Here is an 18,873-nt window from a genome sequence, read left to right as displayed (position 1 = left end):
TTTCTATGTATTAGGTAGAGCTGCTATGTCACCTGGTATTGGTAGAGTGGCCTTGTGTAGTTGGTATTCTGTAGGGCGCAGTGGCTCAGCCTCTCCAGTCACCTGAGCTGGGCACTCTAGGTGCTCCCTTGTGTGGGCTGTGTGCACTGTCCTGTTGTAGTCGAGTGTTGATTGCTGTTGGCATCACTGGGAGGGATTGACACCCAGGCCAATCAGCTGTTCCAACGAGCTGCGACTACAGTGGAAGAGCCACTGTGCAGGAGATGCCCCCAGGGAGCAGTGGGGCTATGGTGCTCATCGAGTCTGCCCCTTGAATGTGTTGCTTGTGGATATGGTAGGGTTGTAATCTGGCATGGTCTGAAGCTGTCCACTGGGTGCACTGGCTCTGGGGCCTCTTGGGAGGTGCAAAGTCAGCTACTACCTGTGCCCTGCCTAAGGCCACCTGGCCTGAGCTACAGAGCAATCTGCAGATGGCTGCTACTTATGTTGGAGTTGGAGGTGTCCAGGAGAGGCCAAGCTGTGAACAAGGCAGGCTGCTGCTAGTGCTGGGCCCGAGGCCACTTAGCAAGAGGTATGGGGCATGCTGAGTCCAGCTGCTGTTTGTTTGAGACATTTTAGGAAAGCCTGAAGCCTGAGCCAGGACAGGCCATTCACATGGAAAAGCCACTGCAAACAGCTTGGGTGAGGCTACAAATTGGGTGGGACAGGGCTTCAGGGAGTCAACAGGGTGAGGAAAACTGTGGGCCAAGTTGATGGAGACTCAAAAATGGTGACTGCCGATATGCACTGTGGTGGGGAGGTCTCAGCAATGGAACAAAACCTATACCAGCACTTTTGTCTGGGAGAAAGATGCCCCCCAATCTTGCTCTAATGCCAAACAATTATGTGCCTCCCCATATGTCCCTGAATCCTTTCTGCTGCACCAGCTCCGGAACTCAGAGGGAGTAAGTCACTCAGAGGGAGTATTGTCACTAAGCCACAATCTCTGCTGCTTTTTATAGCCCGAAGTTATGGGGACTTCTTTTCCAGGCACTGGAACCCAGGGTTGAGGGATCTGGTGTGGGACTGGGACCCCTTGTTCCTCACGGGAGGCCTCTGTGGCTGAGGTATCCCACCCTATTAAAAAAAGCCACGCGTGGGTGTTGGAACAGCCCGTTTTGCGCCTCCACGCCTCCTACTAGTCTCAATGTGACTTCTTTAATTCTCTAGTTGATAGTTGTTCTGTGGTTTAGTTGTAATTTTGATGTGGTTGTGGGAGGATGCGAGTATCGTGTTTAACCTATGTCGCCACCTTGGCCCTCCCTCCTACTTTTAAAAAGACTGTTCCAGAAAAAAATGGACAAAGAACTTGGATGAAGTGTTTCAAAGATCAGAAATATAAAAGTTCAATAAACATGGGTGAACTTTTCAAATTCACTGTTATGCAAAAGAAAAGGCACCATTTTTCCCTTCAAATGTAATGAATAACAAGAACTGAAAGTGAGGCAGTGCTCCCTATGTGCCAGCACTGTTCTTAGTACATGACTGAAATTAATCCTCCAACAAGTCTGTAAGTATAGACTGCTTTTATCCACAGTTTACAGATGAAAAAACTGAGGCACATGAAGATGAGTAGCTTGCCCAAGGTCACATAAGTAATAAGTGATAAAGCTAGGATTTAAACCTGGGTTCTCTGATTCCAGGGTTTCAGTGCTCTTTACTACCCTTAATTGCCTCTCAAAGATTTTAATAAATAATACCAGTGTTAAAAGAGTACCTAGGAGCAAGCACTTTTAATTTTTAAAAAAATTTATTTCAGAGAGGAAGGGAGAGGGAGGGACAGAAACATCAGTGATGAGAGAGAATCATTGATCAGCTGCTCTATCCACACTGGGGATCGAGCCCACAACCCAGGCATGTGCCCTGCCCGGGAATCGAACCATGACCTCCTGATTCATAGGTCAATGCTCAACCACTGAGGCACGCTGGTCGGGCCAAGCACTTTTATACACTGCTGGTTAGAATATACATTATTAGTCATTTCTGTAAGACAGTTAAGCAATATGTTTGAAAGTTTTAACATGTTCACATTCTTCGAACTAAGAATTAATCCTAAGGAATTTTTATAAGTAATAAGTACATAAAAATGTATGCATGGAAATTTTATCTGAAGTTTTTTTTAGACTAGCAAATACTGTAAATAATTTAAATGTATAATAGGGGATTAATTAAATAACTTTGGGAAACAGCCTTATTGGAGATAATAAAGTAGTGCTAGTAATTAATTCATATAAGAAAAAGTTTGTTTCTCTCTCCATATATGTTAAGTATATACAGTATTTGACTTTACAAAGCCTTCTTTTTTTAAAAAATATATTTTATTGATTTTTTACAGAGAGGAAGGGAGAGAGATAGAGAGTTAGAAACATTGATGAGAGAGAAACATCTATCAGCTGCCTCCTGCACATCTCCCACTGGGGATGTGCCCGCAACCCAGGTACATGCCCTTGACCAGAATCGAACCTGGGACCTTTCAGTCCGCAGGCCGATGCTCTATCCACTGAGCCAAACCAGTTTTGGCTACAAAGCCTTCTTATAAAATTGATATGTCGGCCGGCTGGTGTGTCTCAGTGGTTGAGTGTTGACCTATGAACCAGGAAGTCTGGTTTGATTCCTGATAAGGGCACATGCCCGGGTTGTGGGGCTCAATCCCCAGTAGGGTGCGTGCAGGAGGCAGCCGATCAATGATTCTCTTTTATCATTGAGGTTTCTATTTCTCCCTCTCCCTTCTCTGAAATCAATAAAAATAATAAAAATAATAAAATTGAAATGTCACTGTTTTTCTCTTTTTAGCTATCACTAGGTTGCATGAATAAAATAAAGTTTATTTAACTTTCAGTAAATATTTAAAATATCCTTTTAAGTACACACATCACTAAGGAAGTATAATTTAAATTAAACAGTTATTATAGATGATGTGCTTATCTCTGTTAACAGTTATTTTTGTTTCTGTCTAGCCTATCAGTTAAGATGCCTTAGAAAAATAACTATGGAGAAGTATGCTAGACTACAGAAGATTGGAGAAGGTTCATTTGGAAAAGCCATTCTTGTTAAATCTACAGAAGATGGCAAACAATATGTTATCAAGGAAATTAACATCTCAAGAGTAAGTATATTTTTCTATTGGTTATTCAAGTAATATCTGGTTACAAAAGGGTTCACTGTTAGAGATTAAAAAAAAAAAAAAAGCAATGTATAACCTAAAGTGGAAGACTGCCATAATCCCAGGGAGAGCCACTAATTTCAGAATAGTCTATATATCCTTTCATATTTTTTTATGATATGTGCTTGTGTTTATATGTCTACTGATCTATAACTAAATCTAGTTTGAACATCTTAAAATGTTTTTACTTGTCGATTCAACTCATTCTTTTTAGCTTCTGGCAATATTTTGTTATTTGGACCATGCTTCTTTGTTAACATTATTTTTTAACTACTTTCTTATTTATGGACTTTCAAATTGTATAGTAATGTTTAATATAGTATTTTCTCTTTTCCTCCCATTTAAGATGTCCAATAAAGAAAGAGAAGAATCAAGGAGAGAAGTTGCAGTGTTGGCAAACATGAAGCATCCAAATATTGTCCAGTATAGAGAATCATTTGAAGGTCAGATACAGTTTTCAAGAGAGTTCCAAAAACTCCTAAGCCATATAATGACATTTAGATACTTTCCTTATAAGGAATCTTTTTGTGAATGTGTTCATAGGAAGGAAAGTATATCATTTTTGCTTCAATATGTATGCATATGAATATCAGCTTGATTCTAGGATAATGCATCACACTATCCCTGTGTAGCTTAATACTGGCTCAATGTTACTATAATTTCTTAAAAAGAAGCGATGTTAGTAAGTGCAAGAATTTGAACAAAGCTAGAACAGTAGTTTACATCTTTTTGTTAAGCTAAACTCCTTTGAATCTCTACCAGTACTGCTACTGAGAAAATGTTCTGATCTTTAGAAAGTATTTTATTCATTGGTATTCTCTTGTAGACCTCATTCTTATGATACTGAGGTATGTTGAAAAAGTGTTCTCAGGTTCTTAAAATGTCATAGCTGTATTGCTGATTTGGAAATATGTTCCATTATATTTGTTAATGCAGGAACTAAAATAAGGATAAGCTTCTTTAAAGGCAGGTTAAAGTGGTTTATTGAAATCCTGTTGAAGTCATTCCCCTTATTATCATAAATCCCTATAAATTATAAAACAGGAATCAGGTTGAAAGTAGATGTTAGTTTAAATGACTGTTTTGGGTCACATCACATACCAGTTTCAGAGTCTGAATTAGAGCTAAAGTATCTTTGCTCTCAGATAAACATTGATATTGGAAAATAGATGTGAAAAGTTTGGATAACATTGTTTCATATAGCCAGGCCAGGTGGCTCAGTTGGTTGAGCGTCATCCCATATACCAAAAAGGTTGCAAGTTCGATTCCTGGTCAGGGCACATACCTGAGTTGCAGGTTCATCCCCAGTTGGGGCATATACAATAGGCAACCGATTAATGTTTTTCTCTCTTTCTGTATGTGTCTCCTTTTCTCTCTCAAAAAATCAATAAATAAAAAAAATTGTTTCATATAATATGAGAGTGGAGAGAAAATATTTTCGGGTATTTAAATGTATAATTAGATTTAATATTAAATATTATATTAGACACTTTATTATTTTATCTGTATCTCTAAAATTTATACATTTTAAAAATTTTGATCTTATTGAAAAAGTGGGAGTTTGTATTGTATCATTGTATATTTGAGTATATGTGTTATACATTTTTATTTTCTCTGCTTCGTTACTTAAACATAAGGGTAGTGTCTTATATTTCTGTATCCCTAGCATCTGTGCAAAGTGCCTGGCACTGAGATGTGTGAATGATTGAAGGGATACAAAATAGATTAGTACTTCCCTCATGGACAAAAGACTTTTTAGTTAACCTTATATTTTAAGTAGTATTTATCCCCCAAATAAACAATGTTTAAGCAGCAGAAAACGTTACAGAATGTTTGTACTAAAGCTCCAGCATTTTATTTTAGGATTCCTTCTCCATCCCTTTCTCAGTTCTTATTTAACTTCTGTTTCCCTATCTCTGTTTCTGTCTCTTTCACACACACATACACATTTACCTTTTTTTAAAAAAAATATTTTGATGGTTTTATTTATTTATTTTTGATACATGCATATGGTACAAAATTCAGATGTTATATAACAGTAAAAAGTTTGCCTTCTATTCCTACCTTCCAGGTATCTATTTTCCTTTCCTGGAGTTAACCACTGTTCACCACTTTCTTGTTGTTTTTTTTTCCAAAAGTGCTCTATACATTAGTAATCATACATAAAATGATAGCATACTGTACATAATTTTTTGCTCTTTGTTTTTATGCTACATAAATGTTAATATCCTATACATATTTTTATAAGTAGTGGATTATAGGGTTTTTTTGCATTGTGATTTCTCACATGTATATTTGGATAATCTTTTCTTATCAATCATAAAGTGTTATAACAGATTCTTAATTAGTTTATAGGTTCCCAATCCATGGCACATTAGAAGCAGTACTATATCAGAAGGGGATATCGGCACTACAAGTAATAACACCACCACAAGGTGCAAGAAATAAGTACTGCTGGAAATAAGGCCATAAGCACAGAGAGAAGTGAAAACTTAGAAACGTTCTTTGAGTTGCAATAGTTTCACTAGTAAGCAGTAGTTTAGTAAGTGTTAGAAGCGCTATTGGCCTTATGTGGGAAGAATAAGCATAGTTTTATTCTTTTATAAGAATAAGGGTGGAGAGAAGGATTAAGAAGTGTCTACCCACAGAAAGAGTCATGAAAGTATTATTAATAAGTATTACAATATACATTTCAACTTAAGATGGGTTTATTGGGATGTAGCCCCATCATAAGTCAAGGAATTACTTGTATATCTGTCTACATATTGTCTATATTCCAGAGGTGTTTGGGTCAATGTGGATACTGCTATCCAATAAGATTGTGTATTCTTAGTAGAAAAAATATTAATGATGGAGTTATTAACCCAAGTTATTGAATGTGTTATCAGAATATCTTGACTTTGCATTCTAATTCTTTTGAGTGTTACTCTGTTTCTGGTTTAACAGAACACAATTAATTGCTGCTTTTCAGTAAACCTTTTGGTACCTTTCTTTATGCTTTTGATACACGTGTTAAAAAATGGAATCTAATGTTTATATTTTGTAGAAAATGGCTCTCTCTACATAGTGATGGATTACTGTGAAGGAGGGGATCTTTTTAAACGAATAAATACTCAGAAAGGCATTTTGTTTCAAGAGGATCAGGTGAGTTAGCATGTAGGAGATTGACTCTTCCTCCATAATGTTATTTAGAAGTAATTCAAAGTTATTTATATATGTATTTATTTATTTATAAATGCAAATGCTAATTGTAATTACTAGGGCAGTTCAGTAACATATTCTAATATATTAGTCACATTCCTGTACTAATAGCTCCCATCTTAGTTCAGTTCTCTATCTCATTACCTGCCTGTAATATTGTTCCATGTATAATATACTGTGTCGGTATGTGTGTGTGTGTGTATATATATATATATATATGTATGTGTGTGTGTGTCTGTATATGTATGTACACATATATATGTAATACCTATATTTATGTATATAACAATTATTCATTATAACTGGTTAATTTTATTTTATTTTTTTTATTTTTTATTTTTTTTAATTAAATCTTTATTGTTCAGATTATTACATTTGTTCCTCTTTTTTCCCCCCATAACTCCCCTCCTTCCAGCTCCCACCCCACCCTCCACCCTCACTCCCCACCCACTGTCCTCATCCATAGGTGCATGATTTTTGTCCAGTCTCTTCCCGCATCTCCCACACCCCTTTTCCCCCCAAGAATAGTCAGTCCATTCCCTTTCTATGTCCCTGATTCTATTATAATCACCAGTTCATTCTGTACATCAGGTTATTTATTCACTTGATTCTTAGATTCACTTGTTGATAGATGCATATTTGTTGTTCATAATTTGTATCTTTACCTTTTTCTTCTTCTTCCTCTTCTTAAAGGATACCTTTCAGCATTTCGTATAATACTGGTTTGGTGGTGATGAACTCCTTTAGCTTTTCCTTATCAGTGAAGCTCTTTATCTGGCCTTCACTTCTGAATGATAGCTTTGCTGGATAAAGTAGTCTTGGTTGTAGGTTCTTGGTATTCATCACTTTGAATATTTCTTGCCACTCCCTTCTGGCCTGCAAAGTTTCTGTTGAGAAATCAGCTGACAGTTGTATGGGTATTCCCTTGTAGGTAATTGAGTCTCTTTCTCTTGCTGCTTTTAAGATTCTCTCTTTGTCTTTTGCTCTTGGCATTTTAATTATGATGTGTCTTGGTGTGGTCCTCTTTGGATTCCTTTTGTTTGGGGTTCTCTGCGCTTCCTGGACCTGTAAGTCTATTTCTTTCACCAGGTGGGGGAAGTTTTCTGTCATTATTTCTTCAAATAAGTTTTCAATATCTTGCTCTCTCTCATCTTCTGGCACCCCTATAATTCTGATGTTTGTACGCTTGTAGCTGTCCCAGAGGCTCCTTACACTATCTTCACACTTTCGGATTCTTTTTTCATTTTGCTTTTCCGGTTGGGTGTTTTTTGCTTCTTCGAATTTCAAATCTTTGACTTGATTCTTGCGCTCCTCTGGTCTGCTGTTGGGAGTCTGTATAATATTCTTTATTTCAGTCAGTGTATGCTTACTTTCTAGTTGGTCCTTTATGACACCATCAAGGGTCTCATTAGATTTCCTGTACATCTCATCAAGTTTATCGACAGACTCTAGAAGCCTCTTGAGAGACCTCAAAAGTGTGGTTTTGAATTCTATATCCAGTAGCCTGCTTTCCTCCGGTTCTGTCCTTTGTGGCCTGTTTCTTTGTCTTGGCATTTTTTTATGCTTCGCTGTGTCGATAGAGTGGCTTTCCGTGTTAAGTGTCCCAATTACCTGAGGTAGACACTCTTGGTGCACCCCCTTGTGGTCTCTGTGAGCAGTCTTGTAGTCAAGCCTTGATTGTTGTAGGTAATTACTACTTGACCTCCAGGCCAACTGGCTGTGAGAATCAGCTGTGTTTGCAGTGGGAGAACTTCTGTCCTCTAGGGAGGTGCTAATCTAGCCTTTGCCTGAGGCTATCCGGCAAATGGCTCTGTGCAGGGCTTGGGCGGGGCGGGTCCCAAGGGATCAACAGGGCGGAGGAGGGAGCAGTTATGGCTGCTCTCAGTCCGTGCCCAGGGGTTCTGCCTCTCTGTCCCAGCAACAGCTGCAAACCTCGGAGGGACCGAAGCCAGACAGTCCTGCTTCTCCCGTTTGAGTCTGGGTCCCTAGAGACTCGCCCGGATCTGGAGCTCAGAGTCTGAGGCTCCCTCCGGATTGAAACAGACAACCGACCCTCAGCCACCAGCCCGTGCCGCACGCACTCCGCACCTTAGTATTTTACTTCAGCACTGCGCCTCCTCTGATTCTCGGTTCCTCCTAGTTGTAGAACTTCACTCAGCCAGCCTTCCTGTGGTTCTGGATGATGTCCGTTCCGTCTTTTAGTTGTATTTTTGAAGTGGTTGTTCGAGGCAGCAAACTCCGGCGTTAACCTATGCCGCCATCTTGGTTTTTTTCATAACTGGTTAATTTTATACTCTGTCAATCTGGCTTACTGTTGCCAGACAATGTCTTCCTAAAATATAGCTTTTCTAGGTAATTGCAGCTCTAGAAACCTGGTATTGGCAACTGCATGAAATCTAACCTCTGTTTTGATTTCAAGGATCTCTAAACTATGACCCTATCCTACCTAAGCAATCTTATTTTTTTCTGTTATTCCTCAATGTTCACCTTTTTTTTTCATCTATTTATTTAGTTATTTATTTTACATTTATGTAAGCTTTAATTCACATCACTTGTACAATACTATGCTGTTGGCATGTACCTCGATAAATAGCCTTCAAAAAGAAATTTTTGCAGTATAAAAATAGTTTCCCTGAATTCACGTGCTTTTTACTATTCCCGGGTCTCAAAATGGCTTTTAACGTTATTCTTTCAGACTTTTAGAGCTGTGATAGGATATGTTTCTCTGCCCTGCTCCCCAGAGTGTGTTGGAGCGAAGGGAAGTTAACACAGCTTGGCACCATTCTAGTCTGAAAGAGGCCCAATTTGAGAAGTTCACTTTTGTTGCCAGAAAAAAAGGAACATGAGAAATTAAAGTGTCAAAAAAGGCTGGGGAGTTTACGCCCGAGAAGAAAGCCCATAAATTAAATAAATAGACAAATAAGTAGACAGATAGATAGATAGATAGATAGATAGATAGATAGATAGATAGATAGATATGAAGGTCAAATCTGTTCATCCAACAAAAACTGAAGTGCCTTCCACACCAAGCTAGGCACCAGAGATAGAGCATGGAATAAAGTGAGTGCTACCATGGAGCTATCCCATGGACATGATAATCTCCAAAGCACATCTGTTTCCTTGATATTCTCCCAATTGTGCCCAATTTCCAGAATAGGCCTGCTCTGACACCTTTTGGTCTTCACATAGCTCCAGACAAATTTTCAATACAGTGGAAGAGAAAGAGGCCCAACAAAAACATATAATCCACTGTTACAGATCAAAACCTATCTTCTAGGAATATGTCAGTGTCCATTTCCTAGTTGTATATACAGTAACTGCATTTCCTCAGCTGACAACCTCCCAACGCACATGATGAAAGGACCTCACCCATGAGGAATGGTGGATTCTTTTCATATATTTAACATATTTATTGAGCATGCACTAGGACACATGTTTATACATCTCATTCTTCCTCCTATATGCTTATTCTGATTATTTCTTTATTTTGATAATACCTTACCTCCAACTCTCTCTTATTAATATTCTATATGTTTTTTTAAAGCTCAGCTTAAGTCTTATTTTCCATGACCTTTTCTTTCTCTAAATTGTGTTTCTCATTATCACCCATTCTTAATTTTAATTGTATGCTTTTACATAGGGGAGTGGAAGAAGTACTATGGTAGGAGTGGTTTTTTTTTTTTTTTTTTGGTTGTCTTTTTTAATTCTTACAACCCCCCATGAATTAATGTAGTATTTTCTGCTTAGTAGCTAAGAAATCTGAGAGGTTTAAGTAGCTTTCCCAAAATCACATAGTGTTTAAACGTACTTCTGTCTAACGCCAAACAATTATAGCCATTTTGCAACTCCAAACTTTATAGAACTTTCTTTTTACAAACTTAAAAGTAAATTGCAAAATTATTTAAGAGTTCAGAAATGGAAAGTCCTCTTTTCCACTGCTCCGTCCCTGAGATTTAGTTTGGTGTATTCCAGGCTTTGTTTTTCATACTTGCACATACACATGTAAAAATTGAGACACACATTCAGAAATAGGATATTATGCATACTATGCTCTATCTGCCATTATCACTGCAACATTATCTTGTTAGTCTATATAGATCAAATATATTAATTTTAATAGCTGCATCATGTTGCATTCTAACAAAGCCTGTGCTTCTTGTTTATTTTTACTCTTTTATCTTCATAACTCCATTTCCATTCCCCTTCTTTCCTCAGGCAGCTATTCTAGTGTTTTTAATGAATATTTTATGTGTTTTTGCAAAACGGCTATCATTGTTTTGTATACATGTATTTTAAATGCATACCTATTATAGAATTCATTTAGTTTTACTTTTTACCCTAAGTGCTATGTTTCTGACTCATCTGTTTTGCTATGAGTGCAAATGTTGCTTCTAACTGCTATATGGTGCTCCATTGTACTCATCCAAGTCTACACTTATTTTTCCTAAATCATGCACCCTTCTTAATGTACTCTGAATAACCTCACCTCAGAATTATTTCCCCAACTAGGTTGTAATTTACTCTAGAGCAGAGATCGCAGCTCTTATTTATATCATATCAGGGTACTTAGGAAAGCTGTGTCTGTGGTAGACACCAAATTGGCACAACTAAGCTGTTGATTGATAATACTGTACATGTGGGGACTTTTAGATTCTTAGTAGCAACTTTAAAATATGGTAAGGTGAGATCGACTTATATTTTAATTACTAAGTAAGGTAATGTCATAATTCTCAAGCTTTACTTATCTCCTCTTCCACAATTAAACCTAGTATACAGAACATAGAACTTGGGAGTAAGAAGATTTGGTTTTGAGTCCTTGTTCTACTTGTCAGCTAGTAATTGTTACGTTAACCAAGTCTTCCCATGCAGCTCTTATAACAACACTGAGCTAATTTTTATATAGTGAGAGATAACCTCAAATTTTTATTTTTTCCTAAATTTAGGATCTAAACTTGGGAAGGCAAAAATCTAAAGAGTTGTCAGAGATTTGGTCACTTGATTAAGATAGGGCAAAGTAACAGCATATTTCAGAAAATAAAGGCAGATGGAGAGGATTCTGGGAAGATGGCAGAGTAGGAAGCACCAGGAATCTATCTCCCCACTAATACAGTTACAGTGGCAGAACCTGTTTGATGTAACTGTTTTGGATCTCTGGAGTCTATTGAAGGTTTGCAACTTCCAAGGTAACTTCAGCTCTTAGCTTTGTAGTAGCAGCTGTTCATTCTCCATCTCTCAGTCCCAAGGCAACTAGCCATGCAGCATTTCAGGAGCAACTTGCATGCTGGGCAAAAAGGTCCCTGACTTCCGAATACTAGGGATCTGTGCTCTGATTGATCATTGATAGCTACTTCTGATCTTCAAGGATAGACAAAGAGGTAGAGGTAGGCAGCTATTATTGTTTTGTCCCCTCACCCTCACCTCACCCCCATTATAACAAGTCCCATCCCTTCTGGCTGAAGTAACGCTAAGGGATTTAAAGGGCCATACCCTTTTATTTCTTGCTTCTTCTCTTTCTTTTCCTTTTTGGGGAGTCAGATATTACAAACTAGGACTTTCAAAAACAACTACGTATACAAGGGGAATTAGAAGGTCACCATGCATATGTAGAGGAGGATGCAGGCTTAGGAAAGACCTGAGAAGATTTTAAGTTTATACCTCAGGCTGATCCTCAGCTCAGAGATAGCAAATTACAATTTAAAAACAAACAGAAATTCAAAACAACAAGCACTGGGGAAGGAGGAGAATTTTCTTTCCATAGTTACCCCATTATTAGATTCAAATGACTAGTTTTCAACAACATTTGAAAGAACATTTGAAGAATTAATGGCTGAACACGTACAAAAGACTAACAAGGTAAACAGACAAGACAGTATGGTTTATTCAAAGAAAAGAAAATAAAGAAAACTGTCCCTGAAAAAGACCTGATGGTAACTGTCTTAAAGATGCTCAGAGAACTAAAGGAAGACATGGAGAAAGTCAGGAAAGCAGTGTATAAATAAAATGGTTATATTAATAAAGGGAAAATTTAAAAAGAAACAAAAAATTCCAGAGCTGAAAAATACAATAACTGAAATAAAAAATTTATTAGAGGGATTCAAAGGTGGATTTGAGCAGGTGGAAAGAATTGGTGAATTGAAGCTATGACAGTGGAAATTATTTAATCTGAGGAACTTTTTCAAAAATATGGAAGAAAAGTGCACAGACCATAAGGAACCTATAGAACATCATCTAGTAGACCAACATATGCATTATGGGAGTCCTGTAAAGAGGAGAGAGAAAGAAAGGGTCAGAGAGAACATTTGAAGAATTAATGGCTAAAAACTTCCAAAATTTGTTGGAATACACTGTACATGACTATAAACATCTAGGAAGCTCAGCAAAAACTCTCAAGTTGGTTGAAGTCAAACAGACTTACACCAAGACATTATGATTAAACTGTTAAAAGGCAAAGACAAAGAAAGAAGTGACTCATTATATGTAACAGAGCTCTGGTAAGATTGTTAGCAGATTTCTTCTTAGAATCTTTGGAGACCAAAAGACTTGGGCTGATGTACTCAAGTTCTAAAAGAAAAATTGTCAACCAAGAATTCTATATCTGGCAAAATGGTCTTTTGAAATGAGGGGGAAATTAAGACATCCCCAGATAAACAAAAGCTGTGGTTATTCGTTATTGCTGAACTTGAATTGAAAGAAATGCTAAAGGGAATCTTGCAGATTGAAATGATAAAACACTAGACAGTGACTTGGAATCATATGAAGAAATTGATCTCAGTAAAGGTAAATACGTAAGCAATTATAAAAGCTAATATTTTGCAATACATTTTTCTACATAATTTAAGAGTAATGCATTTTTTAAAAAGCAATTATGCACCCCAAAGCTAGTATTACAACTGGTTTGTACTCCACATTTTGTTTTCTACATAATTTGAGAATCTAATGCTTTTAAAAAAGAAAATAAAGAAAGAATAAAGGAAGGAGAGCTACCAATCAGGTAACAATTCAGTTTCTGAACACAGAAAAATAAAATTGTATAAAGGTATAATTTTGTGACATAAAGGAGTGGGATAGAAATGTAAAGGAGCAGAATTTTCATGTTATTGAAGTTAAGCTGGTGCAAATCCAAATTAGAGTATTATAACTAGGATAGAAAATGTAATCCCCATGGACTGACTTTGGCCTATTAGGTATATCATTGCTGCTGAACACTTTTGTAAAGTTATAAAGGAGTACAGGTATGGGAGATATGTTAATGAAAAACCGTATCTTTAAATTGAGGCATAGGTCATTTCTAGATGTGTTTCTGCTCTACAGGGAGGCTGCATAACAGTAAGACTCAGCACTGCTTAATTTTCATCTTTTTGTACTTGTTCTTGATCCCTCATGGTTGAATTAATTGCGCTCTGTGTGTACTTATTGCAGTTACAAAGTTTGTGCATTTTATTAAGGTATTTGTTTATATTTCTGCCACCACATGAACTCCTTAAAGTTGAGAGTACTGTATTTCATTTTTCTTCTTACAGTGCCTTATGTGAATATGTGAATATGGAAAGGAATTTAAAAATTTGTGTGGTCCTTAGTAATTATCTGTTGAACTGAACTGAGAGGCTTGCTTTTTAAGAAAATTAATTTTAAAAATTAATTTTAGGTTATTTTAATGTAATATTTGTTCTTTTAAAAAATACTGAACAGATAGGAAGCATGTTAATCTATTTTCTAAAATTTTCCCCTGATATAAATATTGTTACCTAATTGGTAGCTCTCCTTCCTTTATTCTTTCTTTCATTCTTACACACACCACAACACTTATATACAACTATATAAAGTTCAGGTATATAATATACATAAATATACTTTTAAAAAATAGGAGTATGCTCTGCAACTTTCTTTTTTTCACTTAACAGTGTACATAGACATACTTCATTCTTTTCAGTGGCTGCATAGCATTTCTAGTGTAGTGTTATCAAATATATTTAACCAGGTCCATTGAAGGGCATTTAGGTTATTTATATTTTTTTGTTTTGACAAACAGTGCTGGAGTAAACATCCTTGTACACATCCTTTTGTATTTGTAACACTATATCTGTAGGATAAATTTGAAATTGCAATTTGTTCTTTCATATGGTATGTGAATATAAAATTTTTACATACTTTGCAAAATGACTGTAATTAACGTTACCACAAATAGGGTATGCAAAGACCTATTTCCCCACATTCTAACCAACATTGTATATTATTTCATTTTTGTCAAGTTCAGTTAGTATTTTGTTTTAAAATTTTTTTTTTTTTAATTTGGAGGAAGGTTAGTATTTTGTGTATGTGTTTATTGGCTATTTTCCCCCAGTCATTTGCCTTTCTAGTCTTTGGTCCACTTCTTATTTTGGCTGCCAGTATTTTTCTGTGATTTGAAAGAACTTGTACATATTAGAGAATTAGCAGTCTTTCAATTATGCTGCAGATTCATATGATTGTTATGCTTGATTATATCTTTTGTTATGCAGAAGCTTTAAATTTTATAGAATCAACTTTGTCATCCTTATTTCTTGTGATATGTGGGTTTTGTGTCATGATTTGAAAGTCCTGTTTCAATCAAAGAACCTATGTATTCTTCTATTATTGTGTGTGTGTGTGTGTGTGTGTATAGTTTCAAAATGCCATCTGCTTGGAATTATTTGAGTATTAGGTCTGAGGAATAAATTAAACCTTTTTGCTTTCAAGTGGCTGACTCCAGAATGTGTTTATGTATGGGAAATGTGGGGAGAGAAAAAAAGCAAGAGATGTTGTCCAACTTTTCAGCCTGATTTTTTTCCTCTTATGATTTTTATGTCAAAGAAAGCATTATAGAAAAAAATAAACGTAAAAACAGAAGTCACCTATCATACTATAATAAAATACAAATTATTTCTATTTTTATTGCTCTCTAGAAATTTCTTTCCATATTCTGACATTCATCAGTAGCAGTCTCTTACATTTTAAAGTTAGTATGTGCCTAACTTTAATGTGTCTATTGGCTTCAATACCTATGTAATGTTAGTTACTACAAATTAAAAATAAATTATAGCTACATTTTTTAAAGGACTTAGTTCCTTGAACTCATTCCTGAATCCTTTTAGTGGTCAAGAAAAGAACACTGTGAAATGTAAAACTTAAAAGAAATGACAGCTCTCATTTTACCCCTCTAGATTTTGGACTGGTTTGTACAGATATGTTTGGCCCTGAAACATGTACATGATAGAAAAATTCTTCATCGAGACATAAAATCACAGGTATGTTTATTGTGTTACTAGTAACTTCTGAATGGATATGGACATGGAACCAGCATTGTCTTGATCCAAAATTTTTGAACCCAATCCAATCTGGTCTATCTTGTGTTAGACCTCCTGCCTACTTCCTATATCTTTCTATATCTTGGTTTGCTTTCTCATTATAACAGAAAAATATTTTAAAAAATGCATGTGTGGAAGGCAATGACAATAGGATATAAATTTCTAGATTGGAAATTGTTTCCTTATAGAATTTTGAAGATATCGCTCACGTGTCACTTGACTTCTAGTTGCTGTTTAGGAATTTAAAGCCATCATTCTTACCCTTCTTTCTTCTCTCTGGAAGATTTTAGGATATTCTCTCCATCCCTGTTATGAAATTTCAGTGTTACGCATTGATGAGGGTCAGCTTTTATTCATTATGCTGTGTAATTTCGCTCTGAGAAAGTGTATTTCTCAGGAAATGTTTTGGAAAATGTTTAGCTATATTTTTTCAAATATTATTTGTCTGTTACTATCTTCAAGGTTCTCTTCGGGATTTTTTTCTAGACATGGTGGAGCTTCTTAATCTATCCCTCCAAGTATCTTGTTTTCATATTTTATCTCTTTGTCTCTCTGTTCCATTTTATAGGTCAATTTCATCAACCTACCTTTTTAATTTTGTGTAAACTAGTGCTTATCTCATCTACTTTTTAAAAAACATATTTTATTGATTTTTACAGAGAGGAAGGGAGAGGGATAGAGAATTAGAAACATTGATGAGAGAGAAACATCGATCAGCTGCCTCCTGCACACCTCGTACTGGGGATGTGCCCGCAACCAAGGTACATGCTCTTGACCAGAATGGAACCTGGAACCCTCCAGTCCGCAGGCTGACGCTCTATCCACTGAGCCAAACCGGCCAGGGCTCATCTACTTTTTAAAAAACTTTTTTATATTTATTGATTTGAGAAAGAGAGGAAGGGAGGGAGGGAGAGAGAGGGAGAGAGAGAGAGATTGATTTGTTGTTCCTCTTATTTATGCATTCATTGGTTGATTCTTGTATGTGCCCTGACTGAGGATTGAGCATGCAAACTTGACATATTGGGACAGTGCTCTAACCAACTGAGCTACCCTGCCAGGGCTCTCATCTATTTTTTTAATAATAATTTTTTTCTCTGCAAGGTTGAAAATGGAATTTCACATTCTGATTGGTTCTTATTTCATAATGTCTTGTTCTTTTTAAATGATATTTATCCCTTCATCATTTATCTCTGAAATTTCTAAACATTTTATTTTAAATTTTTTGTTGGACTGTTTTTTTAAATTAATTATATCTAGAGTGAATTTATGTTCTGATGATTTGGGGGGGCTAGTTTTCTTTGCATTATATGTATGGCTTCATATGTGTGGCTTGTCCCCACAGCTCACTCATCTTTGCATAGAGGTTCCATGGTTGTCTCACTTAAGCTCTCTTAGTTCTCAGAAAGGGGAGTACAGAGGAAGTTTGTTTCCTGTGTCAGGGCTGAGTGTCTGTCTTCTTACCTCAGGCCTGCAGCTTCTTTATAGCCTAATAGCCACAAGATGCATAGTGGGAAGAAGATAAACTGTGGTGGAAGTTCACCTTTTCTGTCCCCCAGCCCTCTGCCACCTAGTCCCATTTCATCCCATTTTACTCCATCCTTGTTAACCCCCGTTTGTGTCATCTTGGCTTTGAGCATGTGCCTGATTCAAGTCTCCTGACTGATAAAGATGGGTTTTTAATTCATGTTATCCCACAAAATCTTGACTTCACTGTTTGATAGAGTATTGGAGTTCTGTATTTATAAATGTATTGGAGTTCTGTATTTATAAATGCAAAATGGGTAAATTATTGGAAATTTTAAAAAATTTTAATCTATTTCTACAGATAGTTTTACCTTTTTTTTTTTTTTTGGATGATGCCCAGGGATCTGCACTTTTTTTAAAAAAAATTAACATACACTATCCTATTAGTTTCAGGTGTACATCATAATGATTTGATATATACATTTCAAAAAGATCGCAATAAGTTTAGTTAGCATCTGTCACCATATAGTTATTAAAATATTACTATTTCCCTATGCTGTACATTACAACCCATGACTTACTTTATTACTGTAAGTTTGTATCTCTTAATCCACTTCACTTATTTTGCCTGCCCCTCACCCCCCAGCCCCCATTTTTGGAAAATTTTAGGATTAATTTGTTACATTTACTAGTAGGCTACTTAGAAGTTTTAGACAGTTGACAGAGGGGGAGGTTGGGATTCAATTTTTAAAGCTCTAATGAGATACATTTTATATTCCATAAAATCTACCCACTTAAAGTGTATAGTTCAATGATTTTTAGTATATTCACAGAATTGTGAAATCATCACCACTTTCTAATTCCTGAAGATTTTTTTATCACTCCAAAAAGAAACCCTGTACCTGTTAGCAATCACTCCCTATCCCTACTCCACGTAGATCTTGGAAACGACTAATCTACTTTCTGTCTCTATGGATTTGCTTATTGGGGACATATTATGTAAATGGATTCATATAATATGTACCTTTGCCTATTTTAAAATTGAGTTATTTGTCTTTTATTGTTGCTGTTGAATTGTAAACGTTTTTATTCTGGATACAAATTCCTTGTCAGATATAGGATTTGCAAATATTTTTTCCAGTTCTGTGGGCTATCTCTTTTTTTGATGGTGTTCTTTGATGCACAATAATTTTTAAAATTTTGATGAAATCCAGTTTCTATTTTTCTTTTTTGCTTCAGTTGGTGGTGTCATATCTAAGAAATTGTTGCCTAGCCCAGTGAAGATTTACTTCTGTATTTTCTTCTAGGAGTTATAGAGTTTAAATTCTTATATTAGGTCTAGAGTCCATTTTGAGTTAATTTTTGTATATAAGATAGGGGTGTACTTTCATTCTTTTGCATGTGGATGTCGAGTTAGCCTAGCATTTTTTAAACTCCATTTTTATGAAAAAAGTTGACTCAGAACTGAACTGTAATAATAATTCTGGGTTTTTTTTCTCACTTTTATAGAACATATTTTTAACCAAAGATGGGACAATACAACTTGGAGATTTTGGAATTGCTAGAGTTCTAAATAGGTAATATATCAGTTTTAAACTTGGTTTTGATATGTCTTTAGTGAAGTTTAAATTCATGGTGATGTATATGTGATAATTTATATCTTTGAGTACCTTAAGCTTCTCC

The 18,873-nt window shown here is 36.0% G+C and overlaps 1 protein-coding gene across 1 annotated transcript in view; it reads left to right on the top strand.

The window, feature by feature from the left end:
* Positions 1-18,873, top strand: part of NEK1 (NIMA related kinase 1) — a 153,123-nt gene that overhangs the window by 12,764 nt on the left and 121,486 nt on the right. The window contains exons 2-6 of the mRNA XM_023752994.1: positions 2,997-3,145; positions 3,549-3,645; positions 6,249-6,346; positions 15,583-15,666; positions 18,700-18,767. Of these exons, the coding sequence (XP_023608762.1) occupies positions 3,029-3,145; positions 3,549-3,645; positions 6,249-6,346; positions 15,583-15,666; positions 18,700-18,767 (464 nt within the window). The 5' untranslated portion in view covers positions 2,997-3,028. The remainder of the gene's footprint in view (positions 1-2,996; positions 3,146-3,548; positions 3,646-6,248; positions 6,347-15,582; positions 15,667-18,699; positions 18,768-18,873) is intronic.

This window comes from Myotis lucifugus, unplaced genomic scaffold (assembly GCF_000147115.1).
Source record: "Myotis lucifugus unplaced genomic scaffold, Myoluc2.0 scaffold_1, whole genome shotgun sequence".
Taxonomy (NCBI): domain Eukaryota; kingdom Metazoa; phylum Chordata; class Mammalia; order Chiroptera; family Vespertilionidae; genus Myotis; species Myotis lucifugus.
The sequence above is the reverse complement of the archived record's forward strand: the minus strand, read 5'-3'. Positions and strand labels throughout refer to the sequence as shown.